General features: G+C 37.4%; 1 protein-coding gene across 3 annotated transcripts in view; it reads right to left on the bottom strand.

Annotated features, from left to right (window-relative positions):
* Positions 1 to 18,200, bottom strand: part of LOC127431962 (partitioning defective 3 homolog) — a 687,732-nt gene that overhangs the window by 9,030 nt on the left and 660,502 nt on the right. For all 3 annotated transcript variants that reach the window (XM_051682650.1, XM_051682649.1, XM_051682648.1), the window contains 2 exons: positions 15,006 to 15,129; positions 2,456 to 2,580 (listed from right to left, as the gene is read on the bottom strand). In XM_051682650.1, coding sequence (XP_051538610.1) covers positions 2,456 to 2,580; positions 15,006 to 15,129 — 249 coding nt within the window. The remainder of the gene's footprint in view (positions 1 to 2,455; positions 2,581 to 15,005; positions 15,130 to 18,200) is intronic.

The following is an 18,200-nucleotide window of genomic DNA, read 5'->3' on the forward strand; positions in this document are numbered from 1 at the left end:
CGAGGGAAGGAATGGGATTTTTGAAGCAGGCCCCTCCCTGCTCTGTGTGTGCTGGGCTTTGTCATTGCTTGAGGGGGGACTAATTCTGTAATTGTACATATCCTGGTTACACAGCTTCTAAGGCCAATAAAAACAAGACCCATGCTTGTAGGTAGGACCACACACACTGTACACATACTGTCGACATTTTCCAATAAGTCATGTCCCAATTATCTTACAAATGCAATTTGTAAAAAAAAAAAAAAAAAAACAACTTTTAAAAATGCAATGCCACTGAAATGAAAAAATAAAGATGTGTCTTGTTTCCCAATCACAGTGTGCAGCAACTCAACTGATAGAGAGTCCTGCAAATCATCTGTCATTGTGTTTGATGCCACTAGTGATGCAAAAATTACATTCTTCACCTTTAAACTTTCGCGCATAATTTGTACCTTTTCTGCTACTGACATGGCTGATACCTCAAATTGTGTGGCTTGTTGAGGAGAGCTGTGCTATTAACTTTATAAGCAATCAAATGTATGATTTTCACTGGGTGGATGGTAAATCCCATGGAATCACATTGAAGGAGGGTCCTGAAACATATCTAGGGACCCGAATATCATAGAGACTTGGGGGTGGGGTCTTTTGACTTTTAGGCCAGAAAACAACCACCTAGCAACCACACAGATCAACCTCGCAATGCCCTAGCAAACACTCTTGCATCATGGAGGTGATGCTTTGCGCAGGCAAGCACCACTCACATTCATCAGAAAATATACCCCCTTCAGTTAAGTATGTAAAGCTCAAATGCAGGATTTTTTCTTCTGGTATCTGTTGGCTGTATGCTTTGCATGATCCAAAGCAGATTAAAAAGATACCAATGCCTGCAAGTAGAAACGCTGATATCAAACTCTGCCCGCAGGTAACATTCTAAGCTTTATTGACATTTACGACAAATATGCAAAGGGGAAGGGAGGAAAAAAAGAGAGAATGAAACGATTTGAAGGATTGGGCCGATATCTTAAACCCCCCCCCCATATAAGGGTCCCTATAGACTTTGGTTGCCAAGATAAACTTCTCTAAACAAACAGGTTCTCGGGTTGATCTTTATTAAGTTTAGGAGGGGCACATTTTCTCGGTCCTGTGAGCATGAAGACTGACTTTGTTGCTGTTCTGGAAGGCTTAGAGCTAAGACAGTGACACATGACAATGGGATGACTTCAGCTGAGAAATGCCACTGAGGTCAGAGAGAGTGTGGGAGACAAGGAAATAAGATTGCAAACATATTTGTGTTTTACTTGCATACATATATCAAAAAATTACTATTTTATAGGGTTCCTCTACGCATTCCAAGAATATATACCATGGCATTTTAGATTTATTGCTTGAATTTTGATAATCCCCTTTTACAAAAGTACTGCGGCAGTACCATGGTACTGTACAGTTATGGGACAAACTGTAATGCTATTGGTGCTCCAGTCCACTTTAAGGAATACCATGGTATTACTATGTTAAATGTCCATAAAAACATGGTGTTACTATGGTATTATAACCTCTAAAAGTGGGGGTGGGGTCATGGACTGTTTTGAGCAGACAAAATGTCCACATTTATGCTTATGGATTTTTTTACTCTATTTTATTTCTATAATAAACATGGCAATTAATTTACTCTCATTTCCACTTATGCCGAATGATCTTATGCAAGTACGTGTATGTAGATGTGAGCACTTGGCCAATGCACTGCCAACACGCGATCCGGTTGAACCTGCTTAACATGCGTTCTTGTGGCAGCCTACTTCAGTACACAAGGGGGCGATAGAGTTACCTTCAAAAGTCTGTGCCATTAAACCAAATGTGTTATTATTCAGGTAATTTTCTATAATTATATTGACTTTAAATTACTTGCTCAGCAATATTCCCTCCGAACAGTTACTCCGCTATGACATTAGTTGACTCGAAAGAAGAAACTCACAATAGAACTGAACAGTTCACACTAATGTCTGCTATAGTGCCCCTTGCTGCAACGTTGAGAATGCATTGAGACTTGTATTGTGTAATGAATTTTAAATTGACAAATTTTGAATGCAACTATTCATGAAATCAAGCTTGCATAGGTAAAAGTGTCTACGTTCACATACTTGTGAAGACTATGTTTCGGCTTTGATGTATTCTGTAGGGTATGGATGAATGAGTAACATGAGCTGAAAAAATCTGTCTGCTCTTAAAAAAAAAAAAAAAAAAAAAATCTTGGAAATCTCCTAAACAGACTGTAGGGTTTTCAAAAAGTACAACATTAGAGAATACTTGATAACACTGCAGAACGAATATTTAAGAGAACGGCTGCAGTGCTTTAGGCAAATATTCATCATCGAGCATTATTATTAAGAGGAGAATGTGTGGTAAACAGACGTAGTCTGAGCTATTGCTTGCATGTGTTTCAGTGGTTTGTGTATTATGGACATGTGGCTCTTCTTACCGCGGTAGAGAGTTGTACTGCCTCTGGGCTTGTGTGAAGGAGTCTCTGTCCTCTCTATGTCTCTGCATTTGGACCTCGACAGAAACCGAGTGCCTCCCTGATGGTGTGTTAGAGCCCGTGTTGGCCTGTAACATGATTAAATATATTTCAGTTACATTTGACAGCTATACAAATCTTGAATTCATTTACAAAGATTTACAATAAACAGAGCAAGAAAAACAAATGTTTCTTGACCGCAACACAAACACATTTTACAAACTGAAATTACACTTCACAACTAATCAAGTCTTGACGTGTCAGAATTTGAAACCAATTGCGACAAAGCACGTTCAAATATGTGCATGCAGGAATGAGATTTAAGGGAATATTATCAGTGAATAAGGACTTCAATTTCATTGTTATTTATACAAAGCTATCGCATGGCTTCAAAAACTTAATATTGAGTACAAATCATACGGACTGTTTAATAGTGCATTTTAGGAGTTTGACAGCCCTTGCACTGCAAATAAATAAATAAACATTTTATCAAGTATTTTTGTCTTATTTTCTGGTAAAAAATAAATAAAAATAATTCAGAAGTATGACCTTAAATATTGTCTTGTTTTCAGAGAAATCTAACAGAAAGTATAATAATAATAATAATAATAATAATAATAATAAAATAACTATTTGTGAATGGGTAAAGAAAGAAAATACTGTATATATATATATATATATATATATATATACAGGGTTGGGGAGTAACGGAATACATGTAACGGGATTACGTATTTAAAATACAAAATATAAGTAACTGTATTCCACTACAGTTACAATTTAAATCATTGGTAATTAGAATACAGTTACATTCAAAAATATTTTGATTACTGAAGAGATTACTTTGCATTTTATTGTCATTTATTTCATTTAATATTTAGTCCTTTCAGATGGAAAACATTTATTCATATAAATGATGCGATCCAAAGTGCATTTGAACAGCAGTGAAACACTTTCTTATGATGTGTTACATTCATATGAGCAGACAGATAAGTAAGTTTGAAGTAAGTTTGGAGCAGAAGAAATAGAAATAAACCTTGTGTAAATCGTCAGCTTTACGCTAAGCTAAAATGCTATTTCTAGCCATTTTACATGCAGATGTTACCAGGCACAATCATATTTTTTTATCAAGAAAATTCACGTTGGATCATAATTTCTTTTTTTCTAGTAAGACCTTTGATATTAGGGCAAAAATCATATTCTTGATAATAACTTTTGTATTATTTTCCTGTAAAAAATCTCAAAAAATCCTTAAAACAAGATAAATTAGATTTTTCTTGTTTTAGAAACAACACTGCATAAGATATTTAGGTTTTTCAGTGAATGTGTTTTTAACATGTGTATTTTGTCTTACTGTACTGGCAGAGTTTTTATAGTCAAAACAAGTGAAAAAATCTACCAGTGCTGAAGCAGTCATCCAAAGTATTTAGAATACGTTACTGATCTTGAATAATCTAACGAAATACGTTACAAATGACATTTTACAGCATGTATTCTGTAATCTGTAGTGGAATACATTTCAAAAGTAACCCTCACAACCAATATACATATATATATATATATACACACACACACACACACACACACACACACACACACACACACACACTGTATACAGTATATTCCATTTGAATCAAGTCTTTTTTGTACTTACACCTCCGGTAAATATTTTATTGTTTTTAGAAAACAAGACAAAATATAATTGTTTTAGGAATGTTTAGCAACTGGTAAACAAGACAAAACAAAACACTCAGTAAGAACATAAAGAGTGGTCACTTTATTCTTCCATTTTATGGAACAGTGAGGATATTCTTAAAAAATTAATAAAAAAAACTTGTTTCACAAAATAAATAACGTCAATCAGGTTTGGATCGACATGAGTGAGTGATTGATATCAGAATTTTCATTTTTGGGTGAAATATTCCTTTTAACAAATATCCTTAGAATCATAAAGGTTTCAAGTTTCCTTCCTGATTATATGCAGGAAGGTGTTAGGATGGTGTTAGCCAGTGAACTGGCATTAACCCGAGTTAACAAGCATATAAGAATTAACAACCACAGCATCATTTTAGTATTCATGGTCAGGTGGGGATAAGGGGTATGATAATTGTTGAGGGACACTTGATCATAACCAATTTTTACACCAAACACAAGGTGTGCTAATGAGAGACGTGACTACCACACCCGACACAATTAGCCTCGTGTGCACTTGTACTGCAAACAGCTGACTTCACAAATAGACATCACATAAATGCACAGAGGCAAACAGTTAAATGATTCACAAGACAGAGCTATGGGGGAAAAACAGAAGAATTAAACATTGCAGCAAAAGTTTAACTGCAAACCAGAGAATCAGGCAATTTGATCTGTTTCTTATGAAGACCAGGCAAAATCTCCACTGAGACACATTTTAATAGCTAAAGGCCCCAGTAAATTGTTAGCTACATATTAAGCCAAAAAAGCAGGGAAAAGGAAATGATTTCATTGCGAGCTAGAAGCAACTATGAGGTAATTATTCACAGCGAAGAGATGTTTTAATGAGGTTTGGAGCAGAGAAGAACATCACAGCAAGCAAGAATCAGGTGTGTGTGTGTGTGTGTGCGTGCGTGAGCGGGTTTGGGCGGTTTACAAACTTGTAATTACAAGGGTATTATGCTATAAATGTGGTTTATGAGGACATTTCTAGTGTCCCCTTAATTCAAATTGCTTAAAAAACCTAAAACAAAAAAACATACTAAATTCTTTTTTTTTTTTTTAAATGTAAAAATGCAGAAAGTTTTTTTGTGAGGGTTAGGTTTAGGGGTAGGGTTAGGGTTAGGGGATAGAATCTATAGTTCGTACAGTATAAAAATCATTATGTCTATATATAAGGATAGCCACACCAACATGTGTGTGTGTAGTGTGTGTGTGTGTGTGTGTGTGTGTGTGTGTGTGTGTGTGTGTGTGTGTGTGTGTGAGAGAGAGAGAGAGAGAGAGAGTTTTTCATGTAATATCTGTAATTTGCCATATACACAATGCAGCTAAATTTGGTTGTGGCTTCCATTATGAAGTTTTATTACGATTTTGTATGCACAGATATTGGTTATAACTACAACCAAATTCACATGTTTGCGCTAGAACTTTTTTTATCGATAAACAACGCAAGTTTTGGTTTGAACGTGATAGTGCTAATAAATGTGCAATGGACGTCAAGATTTCCACTGACAAATTATTTTGAATTTCGAGTTGTTCCTCACCAAAACCTATTGTATACCTTCAGAAGACTTGGAATATGATGCAAAAGCCGAATTGACTACTTTTGGGTGTTTTTTTTAAGTTTTAAAGTGAGACACTATCAACTGCCATTGTATTGAATAAACATAAAAAACATCTCCTTTTCTGTTTTGATTACATTTTGTCAACCATTGTAAATTTGGGAGCGATGTCTTAGGGGACTCTAAGATATTGTCACTCCGAAGACTTTTCAATGTGTACTTGGCCATTGAGGCATGATCAGTCAGATTAACAGCATCCTGTATATAGAACATGATTATTCACTGTTCAACTGTAATGCTTTAAAAAACATGACATTTTATTACACAAATGACAAAAACACTCTCACATGTGCCACTGATTGGCCAAAAACAGGTAGTCCTGCCCCAAACTTATGCCTTAAGTTGAGCCAATGTTCAAAAAAACATTGTGTTTGATGATGCTAGTGGTGCAGAAATTAAGTCATTTTTTCCATTAATCACGAAGAAACAATCCCTTCCCATCTGTGTTTTTACAAAGACAGAGCAAACACAACAATATGAAGTCCACCTGAACAAACACAAAAAGTGCTTAGATTGAGACACAAACATAATTAGAAAAAATTGTCTGCAGCAGTTCTACAAAAGAAATCATGAAACAGCTGGACAGAGAGGAAAGGTAGCTCGGCAGTTCCAGACTTCCAAATCACGTATAATCGTAACGATTACCGCGCGGCGTGACCCGTGAGCCTTTATATCAAAGACGGGTCAGGCTAGCAGTGCAAATGGCGGTCGGCGCAAACATTCTTTACCTCAATGTGCAACAATGTTTACTAGACTATACACTCAACCACTTCCAGAGACCTGCTCCAACATATGGATTTAATTTTTCAACTCATGCACTTGACTGGGTGAGTGCAAGAACTGAGACATAAATACAAATGGTGAGAAAACAGGAGGAGGGACAGAAAACGAGAAGGAATGGAAAGATAAAGAGGGATGAGAGTGTTAAATCCAGATTTAAATTCTCATTTGTACCATGTGCTATCTCCTTGCTTAACTCAAATTGGAAAGTTAGCTTCCAGATTGAGCACCAGGCTGCTGTGATGATTTCCTGTTGATCTTTTCTCTTTTTAATATTTATAACTTTTTAATGTATTTACTAAGGTATTTTGTATTTGTATGTTTTGTATGTGGTGCACTTCATTGCTGCAGAACAAATTACTCTCAAGGGGGACAATAAAGATTAAGTAAAGTAATTCTTCAATAATGTATTGTAATTGCACAAATTGTGACATCATTGAGGTCTCTGTATCTCACATTAAAACAGAGATGGGGGAAACAGACAAAGGGAGAAAGACTGTGGAAAAAAGTTAACATGTTGATGTGTCCGTCCATAGCTTTGGTCATACTTGCAAAGGCAACTCTCTCAGACCCCTAAAGGAACTTGAAGTTTTAGTGTTCTGAAAGATACACCGATGAGCCAAATCATTATGACCACTAACAGGTGAAGCGAATAATGTTGATCATCTACTAACAAGGCCACATGTCAAGGTCTGGGTAGATTAGATGGTAAACGAACAATCAGTTCTCGTAGTAAACATGTTGAATGCAGGAGAAATGGGCAGGAGTAAAGACCTGAGCGACTTTGACAAGGGCCAAATTGTTATGGCCATACGACTGGGTAAGAGCATCTCTGAAATGGCAAGGCTTTGTGGGGTGATCCTGGTCAGCAGTGTTGTGTACCTACCGACAATGGTCTGAGAAGGGACAAACCACAAACCGGCGACAGGGTGTTTGTGCCCATGGCTCATCGATGTGCGAGGGCAATGAAGGCAATCCCATATGGTACGAACCGACAGAAGGTCTACTCTGGCACAAGTCACAGAAAATTTTAATGATGGTTACAAGAGGAATGTGCACAAATCACAGTGCATCGCACCCTGCTGCGTATGGGGCTGTGTCACCACAGACCGGTCAGAGTGCCCATGATGACCCATGTCCATTGTCGAAAGCGCCTACAATGAGCACGTGAGTGTTGGAACTGGACCTTCAAGCAGTGGAAGAAAGTCGCCTGGTCCGATGGGTCCCATTTTTTTTACATCACGTGGGCGGCCATATATGTGTACGCCGTTTACCTGGGGAAGTGATGGCACCAAGATGCACTGTGGGAAGATGACAAGCCGGTGGAGGGAGTGTGATACTCTGGGCAATGTTCTGTTGGGAGACCAATTTGACACTTGCCACCTGCCTAAACATCGTTGCAGACCAGGTACACCCCATTCTCTGATGGCAGTGGCCTCTTTCAGCAGGATAATGCATCCTGCCACACTGTACATGTTGTTGGGGAATGGTTTGAGGAACATGATGAAAGTTCAAGGTGATGCCCTGGCCTCCAATCTCCCCAGATCTCAATCCGATTGAGCATCTGTGGGATGTGCTGGACCAAAAAGTCCGATCCACGGCGGCTCCACCTTGCAACTTACAGGACTTGAAAGATCTGCTGCTAATGTATTGGTGCCAGATACCACAGCACACCTTCAGGGGTCTTGTAGAGTCCATGCCTTGGGAGGTCGGCACTGTTTTGGCTGCACGCGGAGGACCAACAGCATATTAGGAAGGTGGTCATAATGTTTTGGCTCATCAGTGTATATAGTGCCCTTCCTCATGTAGGTAATCACATTTTTATCATATAGTTCTAAATCTACTGAACATGAACAGGAATATAATAGTAAAAAGGCAATTCCTGTATATTTCACAGGGGGGATAATAATCTCATCCAGCAGTGGATTTATCTACCCACTGCCGGCTTATTATCATGTTGTACACTTCTTTTTGGCTGTATCCATCTATTGTTCCCCAAGCTTACAGTGTGTTTCCACAGCCATGATTTAGTTTTGAGAGATAACCTTGCCTGACCATTGCCCGCAGTGGGTCGACTGTATGAGGACATGAATTCGCTTATTCTACACTGTGGAAATCATGACTAGTTTCTTTCACTGTTTAAAATCAAAGAAAATGTGGGTCATTCCTGTTATGAGCTTTTTTACTGAAATTACAACAAAGACATACTCGTTGCTTAAGGACATATTTCTATAAGAAGGTACACCAGACTTTCAGATATATGCTCTGGTCAAGATCATGTATTAAACCTTATTAACAGGATGCCTAACACAATGGGACATAACAGGATGGAAATAAAGAGCTAAAGTTAAAGTTAGCTTAAATATGTACTTGAAATTTGGGGGTTATTTTGATTTTTTTTTAGGCAACTTTTGACATTTTGATAAAATTATACAGATTTCTGTCATGTTATCTTACAGGAAAGAAAGTTTAAGAATCAGACAAGCCAATTAATACTACAAAACATCACAGTATTCATAAATTCCATTTAAAATACTTAATGGCATTTGTTCTGTTGTTTTCCCACCAAAATGAGGTCACTTCCTGGAGGATATATATAAATTAGTTACTTATTAAAACAATATACCCAAGAAAACATGTTTTGTTTGAAATAAAAAAATATATATATAATGAATAAAAATAAATAACTACAATGGTTTCCATTTTTAAATATTGTGAGTTTAATATTTTATCCAAAATATTAAGACATATATAATGGTGACATGAAAATTTACAGTATAAAAGGAATGACCACATGCTGGGTTCTCTCAGTCTGAAATCAACAGCATTATTTCCAGACATGATGGCTAACTGAATGCTTGCCAGCACCGAGATTCTTGTAAAAGACGAGAGAAGTGTGTAAATATAGGCCTAATGAAAGCATTAATGTGCGTGTGTTATCTAGGCACCAGCATAAAACTTCCTTTTCTTGTGTGGCCTCCAATCGTCTAAACAAAAGATTGATTTTTATTGGCTGAGACGGGGCAGCAAGCCTCTGGAAGGAACATGTTTTTTATGACAAACATCTGGAAAAACCCCTTTGAAAGTCACGGCAAAAATGCTGGGTGTGATATACAACAGAGGAATAACAAGACAGGTCTAATAGTCTATTTACCGGTGGAGGTCTGTGACAGGCTCTGGCCACGGGGCAATTATCAGCGATCTGGGATGGCAGCTCATTGCAGTGCATAAAAACCTTATGATGGCTTTCTTTCAGTCCTCGGGGGAATTGTGAATGGAGGGAACACACCTTAATCAATGTCCTAATGCGATTCACGTGCTGTCAGAGCCCATGCTGGTTTTGAAATATTATCTGGAGCATACTTAACCATTTTTCTTCGTAAAAAAATTAGTGGCGTTTGATGTAAAGTTGGGAGTTTTGCCATATAGCTACCTATTAAGAAAGCAATCAGTCATTGTTTTATGCCAATGTGATTTTCTGTTGCACTTGAGGGACAATTTCAAATTTACACTATTTATTATCAAAGCTATAAATAAGCCATAGCCATTTAAAACACAAGAAAGTACTTTTGTGGTAACATGGTACATTGATATATACAATTCTACTAAAGGATTGCCAGATATATATATATATATATATATATAAATATATAAGGAATTTCCATGGTAGATATTGCTTTTGAAACATTGCTTTTCTATGGTGTTACCATGGTACCATTTCCAAAACCGATGGGAATTCCAAGATACTTCAGAAAGAAAAAAAACATGGTATTGCCATGGTGCCATGTCAAAAACATGGCAGTTTAAGTAATCGAGAATACTGGTATCACCATGATATGTGTAAAACGATATCCTCAAAATGATGGAAATTCCATGGTAGTTTTTTTTTTCAATGACATCACAGCAGTGCACCCAGAAGAATTTATGTATGCTCTCAGAGGACTGCGACTTTGTTATGACAGTTTTATAACATCATTATATCAAGCTTATGACAGCAGGATCAACAAGACTGTTATGGCTACAAACGCCTCCCTCGTGCTCGCTTACATTGTTTAACCATCATTCTCTCAACCTGCTGCTATAAAGACTGCTGTTTATTTCTACAGGGCAACAGGACCACAGTGCTCGCGGGCCCTTGCAGACACTAAATCAACGTCAAAACTGTTTATATTTGCTCTGATGGAGTGTGTGTGTGTGTGTGTGTGCGTGTGTATGTGCGTGTGCAATGCAGGAACAAAGCACCTGGACCACCTGATTCTTACTTTGAGATATGAAAGTTTAGCACTACACTGTTTTTAGCAGGGCTGTAAATACCAGACATTGATAGGGGCAGGTCTCACCCAATATTCAGAATAGTGGTTCATCAAAATTTATTTTTAATGATTTATACTTAAACTTTTACATTTGGTCTGACATTTGATCTTTTATAGGGGAGACGGGGCTAGTTGCCACACTGGGAAGTTGTCAGAAGGGCTATATCTTATATATATACTATACGATTTTGAGACCAAAGTCCAATTACACAAATGTGTACCAATGCAGCCAAGATTGTTTTATCCCTAACAAATTAACATGCACACGTCTCAGCTATTATTTGACACACCTCTTGACAAATTCCTGGGCACAGCAACAGCGCACACCATGTGTAGAAAACAGTCAGGCTTGACATCTAAACCGCAGAGTTCAGGAAATTCGCCCTTCTTATCGTGTCCTGTAAGACTCAAAGGCATCCCCTGGGTCTCACCTAACATATTTTGTTATTTGAAACCAGTCCTGTTCAGAACAACCTGTCATAGAGGCTGACCCGTCAACCGTTAATACAGTAGACCTGAGACACTCGAGGGAGGGCGCGTATTCTATTATGGCAAAATGCCTCTAGTCTTTAAACAATGTAAACTATCAGAAGCAATTAGGCACCTTCAAGCTTGACTCCTCTGATTCAGCACTATTCAAACAGCTGGGCTTTTACTTCCTTCAGTAGAAGCCCAGACAATGTAACAGCATTAGGCACCGAGAGAGGCTTTGATCCATCCATACTGCACGCAGAGAGGCTAAGTTATGTCAAATACAAGCTAGTGCACTTCTCTAATGTCTAAGTATAAGAGCATTTGCTTAGGAGACCATGTGCATTCTTAAATTGAAACACATATTTGACTAAAGTGAACTGTCATTAACCTGGTACCTGTTTATAATACCTCTTTCATTAGTCGTGAAGGCACTGTAAGTATTGCTCATGTATTAAACTTTGGTGCTTTAAGGAATAATCTGGGTTTAATACAAGTTAAGGTCAATTGACAGCATTTGTGGCATGATGTTGATTAACACAAAAAAGCAAAAATATGGATTCTAGTGAGGTACTTACAACAGAAGTAAATGGGGCCAACCCATAAACGTTAAAATACTCAATGTTTTAGAAGTATAGCAGCAAGATGTGATCAATATGCACGTTAACATGATTTTAGTGTGACACAATTGTTTGCTAACCTTTTCTGTGTAAAGTTACATCCAATTTTACAACTTTGGCGACGTAATGCTGAAACCCTAAAACCACAGTAAAAATGAAAATTTTAACAACTTTACAAATCAAATAACTTTTAACATAAGAATTACTGCATGCTTTTTCACATTACTGCCTTTAAACCCTCAAAATTTACATTCACTTCCATTGTAAGTGCCTCAATGTAACCATGAATTTTTCCTTATTTAAAGGAAAGGAGCAATTAATAAAAATAAAACAAAATGTCCTTGTGGTAATCAACATTATGCCACAAATGCTGTTTATTGAGCTTAACTTGTCTTGAACCTGGAATATTCTTTTAACTCATCCTGCAGTTTGCGCTTTAGACATAAATGATACCTCAAATTCATGCGGCTAGTTGAGAAGAGGCATTCTATTACTTTTCTAAGCATTAAAACTTGCAATTTATGCATGGCGGATAAAAAAACGGACAAACCAATCCAACACTCTTACATTGAAGGAGGAACCTGAGTCATATCTAAGGACCAGAATATCATAGCGACTTGGAGTTGGGCTCTTTCACTTGGATCACTAAGCAACCACCCAACGACAGCCTATAAACCACCAAACAACACCCTAGCAGCAACCCAGAACACCCAAACAACATCCTAGCAGCAACAGCGTGGGCAAGTACCACTCACATTTTGTCCAGAAAAAGTAAAAAATCATTTTTGCAAATCTGTTTGGCACCGCTAATGGCACAGAAATGATTTCACTTTTAAGCAACTACATTTCCATTATGTATCCATCATTAATCTTTGAAATCTGTGTCTGAGATGCCAATTTTTTGCTTTGCTGCACTCTGCAGCTCTGATCTCTCTGAAAGAGAGCATTAATGCATTAATTGAGTTTAACACATTCTAATCTCTGTCGAGCTATTCAAGTCCAGGGAGGAAAATGGAGGCCAAATATGTGGCAGGGATGACAGGGTCAGAGAGCTGACCTCTAATTTAGGAAATGGTTCTATTCCTCAAGGTAATTAGCCTGTCATCTTTTCAAATCCCCCCAGTGCGTTTAACAGGAAGAAACAGGACAGACCGCCATGTCTGGCTCTGGCCATTACAGAGTAAAGATACACAGCTATTTGACCTTTAACCCCTCACAACTCTGTTCCCAGCCTCTTGAGCAGTGTATATTATTTTAACTTGCTGATAAAGATAAAAAAAAATATCTAGCCTCTAATCTCTCACTATAAATGAAGCAGTGAATTTCAAGGACACAGTGTTAAAACATATTCACCTCGGTGTAGACCTAACAAACAAAAGCAAGGTTTGAGGGCAAATAAACTGTGAGATGCATTAGTAAAGATAATGAAACTGCTGACAACAAATGCACTTCTCCAATGAAATACAAAAATAACCAATCTACCTTATAGAACAAACACCATTTATGTGTGGCCCTAAAAACTTGGCACTTAAGTCACACTTAAAATGTCTGAATTTTATTGCATTACATACAAAGGTCTCTATTTTCGTGAGTGTGCAAAGACCGTGTGCTACGTCTAATCCAATTTTCTTGAGAGTGCTAATCCTAAGCGCAATTTTCCTGCCAGTGCAAAGCGCAACTGGGTGTAGGTGGGAGTTTTGCGCTATCTGTGGATGTATGCATGCAAACTGCGGGTCAGTTTCCTGAAAAATAGGTCATTGCGCTAAGACATTTCAATACCATGTCTGTTTTCAGTCTAAATTCAGTGCCTATATTTGTAGTTTGGAGATTCCACCAGCAGGTTAAAGTTAATGTCCAAACTATGAAAATATAGTGGAACATCAAATTATGTCCATGACAATAACTGTTATAGTCGTTTTATGATTTTTTTAAAAAAAATTTTATGAGATTTCTGTTAAACTCTTTATAGGTCATTGTTGATTTTTCAATTATTATTAATGTTATGTTTATATTTACAATTGCATTTATGATCTAATTTGTATTGGTATTTTTCCACCTACTGTCGGAGAGTGATTTTTAAGTCACTGCAAAAGGGGGCGGTGGAAGAAGTTGGAGAGAGTAAAATGTTTGGATTTTGATTAGATTTTGTTTGAAGTGAAATTTGAATTTAGAATTTTTTTGTTTAATTTTTTTTTTTTGTGCTTCAATAAATTTTCAAAATCAAAATCGACCAGTAGAAGTGAAGAGAGTGCTGATACAATCACTGTTAACACTAACCATGATTTGTGTGTCAGTAGATAAAAATTAATAATAATACTTACATTTAATGGTGCCTGCATCCTTATCCTGAACCACATTTTCCATGCGTATAAAAAGGAACGTGTCATATTCAACAAGGATGCAGTTAATGCACAAAATAATGTAAGACCATATTTCTATTTTTCAAATTCATTGCATTCAGTCCATTTACACTACCAACTTCTTATGAATGTGGTGTCTTGGTTTATATCGCTGGTGCTTGACAGGGACTATTTAATAGGACGCAGAGGGTGTTGGAGAAGACCTCAGAATTAAATTGCACTTGACCCAGCCCATTAGAGCCTTGGGCATGATTTCGTCAAACCCATTTGTACCTAGACTTAGCGCATACTTGCATGAAAAAACCAAACCTTCATGACCATGCCCACTGACTTTGTGCTTATGACTTATGCTGCGCTTAGCACTAGCGTTCTTAAAATAGGGCCCAAAATATCAAACCAAGTGGCATCTGCAAACAAATTACACTGGAGCTAATCTAAGAACTTAATTGAGTGTTCTGAACCATATTTTCATATACTTTTAGCCAACTGGTGTCACTGTGATTTTTAGTAGATGTATAGTGCCAGGGGTGCATACTGGAAAGGGTTAAGGGTCATACCTCATGCTAAGCTAAGGTTGACCCAGAATTAGTATGGTAAAATAAAGACAGATCACAGTGACATGAAGTCTGGTGGCTGGAGAGGTCTTGCACACTCACCCTTGTTTGATTTTGAAAGCTGTAGGAGCGACGGCGATCATCAGGTTCTTCCTCATGCTTGACCTGCTGGAACTCCTGCCGTAGCCACTGTATCCGGTCATGGTTGGTAGGTGCCAGTCTGTTACTATAGAAAACAGAAGAAAAAAAACAGGAAACTGAATGATGTTTGCAACCCATTTTACTTCCAAAATGTACCATATATCAGAGTGAAACATGATATTTAACAAAGGGGAAAAACAATCTTGATTGGTTTGTGAAAAGTGGTTTCTATACTGCAAAAAATAAATAAAAATAATAATAAATAAATAAAATAATAATAATAATAATAATAATAATATATATATATATATATATTTCTAATCAGTATTTTTGTGTTGTTTTTCCAATAAAAATAACTAAATTATTTTTGTACATTTTTGTAGATTTATTTTTGAAATTTTTAAATACCCTTAAATTTATTGCATGTTTAGATATTTATTTATGGAAAACAAGACAAATATAAATGAAAGAAATAAATCCAAAACATTATTTTTCGCAGTGCATATGATAGGCAAGTTGAGGTGACGTCAGCAGAAAAGTAAAGTTATTTCAGAGGTGGAGCAAGATGTTACATTTTAATGAAAGATTATTAAGACGATCCGTTTTTCTCTTTTAAATAACATGCACAGCTGAATCGTGCAAAATAAGACCAGAAACATGTATTAATACAGTAAGTAGAGTCAGAGTAAATAGAGAGATTTTATGCTGGCTTTAAGAGTAAAACTTCTTTCCTAAATCAATAACACAAGCACCATTCAAGTCCACATCGCCCTTCCATTTTACTAAATTACAAGTACGGACACAGTCCATTACTTTTTCCACATTTGGCCTAAGCTCACCATCATCCTGAGAACATGAAACGGACCAACTGTTTCCATGAAGGACTCCCCAATGAACCATGGCCAATGATAAATGTCCCTCTTAAGACGGGGGAGTCAAAGGCCCGTATCTCAGCCAATGCTCCTTTAGGGGAACTCTGACAGTTTCATTAAGTATTGGGGAAAGTGACCGTCAATAGGAATCAATATGCCTTGTCCTGCTAATCAAGCCCCGTTTTTTATCTACTCCACCACAATGGCCGCTGGTGACAAACCCCTCATTATGATACATCATCCTGTCTGATAATACAGATAATTTATACAGAGAGAGAGAGTGCAAGAGTATGAGAAAGAAGGAGAACTAAGGAAATAGACCCTCTGGAGGAAAAAACCCAACAAGAACCCAAAACCAGCCCAATTATAGAGAGCTTACTTAAAACTGAATAGTCATATTGTTGGTCAGGCAACCCACCGACTAGTCGATTAAAAACAAATATGTAGCTTTATGCATCCCTAACGTAAAAACAAAGAGGTAAAACATAAGCTTGCAGAAAATAAAGAGCACCAGGAACAAAGTAAAAAGCAGCATAAGGCAAAGGAGATCTGCGTACGGTTAACTGACAGAGAAGTTGTCTCTGTGGGGAGCTGATACAGGTGGCTAAGGCTCAATTGATGCTGATACGTTACTGAAAATAGACACCAGTCCTAAATGTGCTCATAATTGTAGATTGCAAGTAGGAAAAGCCCACCGAATTGAAATGGTCACTTCGACACTTTGCCAATCAACCTTAATTAAAGCCGCTGCTTAATGGCCTCCCATAAAAAACAAATGGAGCCGAATGAGAATCGTATGAGCCATGATGAGTGAACATGCTCATTCTGTTGTTCTGTGCAGCCGTTAGAATCAATTGTATTAGCTTTACTTCATTTAACGCCCCATTCCTATATTAATATGTGATGGTGGAGGAGCTTGAAGGCCATCAAATGTATTTGCAAGGCAGTGAAAATGGGGGTGTTGTAAATTAAGCAGATCATTTAGCCGTATGTTGTATGCATTTGGTGTTGCAAATACATGCAGGTATTCTGCTCACACACATTAAAGAACAAAAGCCTATGTGTCCTTCATTTAAAACCATGTGATTGCTAATACCAAGTATATTAAACCCACTTAAATGTGCATGGTAAGAGATTTTTATTTATTTATAGAATTTTAAATATGCCATTTGATAAGTTATCACAAAATGTGCAAAGTGTATCATCTTCATCTACTGACATTTACTGCCATTTTAGAAAAGGTAGTTACATTTAAAGAAAAAGTAGTAACATGAAAAAAGACTGTTCTCTAAGAAATGTTAGGCTGACTGAAGTGAAGAAAAACAAAGTTAAAGCTAAAGCCCATGCAAAATATGTTCAAAATAAGTTATTTTATAGCATGTTAAGAGATTAAGTTAAAGACCCGAAGGAATATAGATTTTTCTGGTAGAACGTTGACTTCTGAAGACCACTCTCAGCTGCGTTTTCCTCACGAAGCAGTTAAAGCCTGAGAAAATAAACAAATCACTTGGCCATTACCGCACATCTGTGAGGGGAAATTAATTTGACCATTAGCTCCTGTAAACGTGCGATTACACATTAGCATCGGGTGGCAACACGCCTGGTGTCTGCACGCACGGCAAGAAGAACGCTAACAAGCTTTGAGCAGTGCACATGAAATGGACAAACAAACAAAGCTTTGGTTGGAAAGAACAATAGAAGGAAGATCTGCAAATAAATAGGCTAGGGTCTTGTTCAAGTTCAATGTCATCCAGATGGAAGCCTAAATCTGTTGTAAACCATCAGCATTGGCATATCACAAGGATGGCTAACATCATAGCTCTAGCTAATTGATTGGATTATAGATAATATTTTTCAGGGGACTAGTGACCCCCATCATGACACTAAACCATTCTGCAATCCCGTCTGGGCACATGGTTTGTGGAACCTCTTCTTCATTCATTAAGAGATGGACACATCTTCATCCATTATGAGTCAGGAGGTGCCATTAGCTTAATCCCCCTGCCTAGGAACAGCCTTCACCTGAATCCCCTGATTCCAAAACAAACAAAAGAGATTTGGTCATAAATGCCTAAGTGAGACCCAGGAAAGGTTAAAGCAACCATAAGCTACTGAGTCATTGAGTCTGGCAACCAGCTGAACCCTGGGATCAGCCCAGTAGACAAACAGAATGACCAACCACCATCCAGCCTCCAAATGACCTTCCATCTTGGTTGAAAGGATCAATCTATAAAAAGAAAGAACTTTTTCAACCTCAGATGCAGTAAAGTGCACTATGAGCCAC

This window comes from Myxocyprinus asiaticus, chromosome 41, assembly GCF_019703515.2.
Source record: "Myxocyprinus asiaticus isolate MX2 ecotype Aquarium Trade chromosome 41, UBuf_Myxa_2, whole genome shotgun sequence".
Lineage (NCBI taxonomy): Eukaryota > Metazoa > Chordata > Actinopteri > Cypriniformes > Catostomidae > Myxocyprinus > Myxocyprinus asiaticus.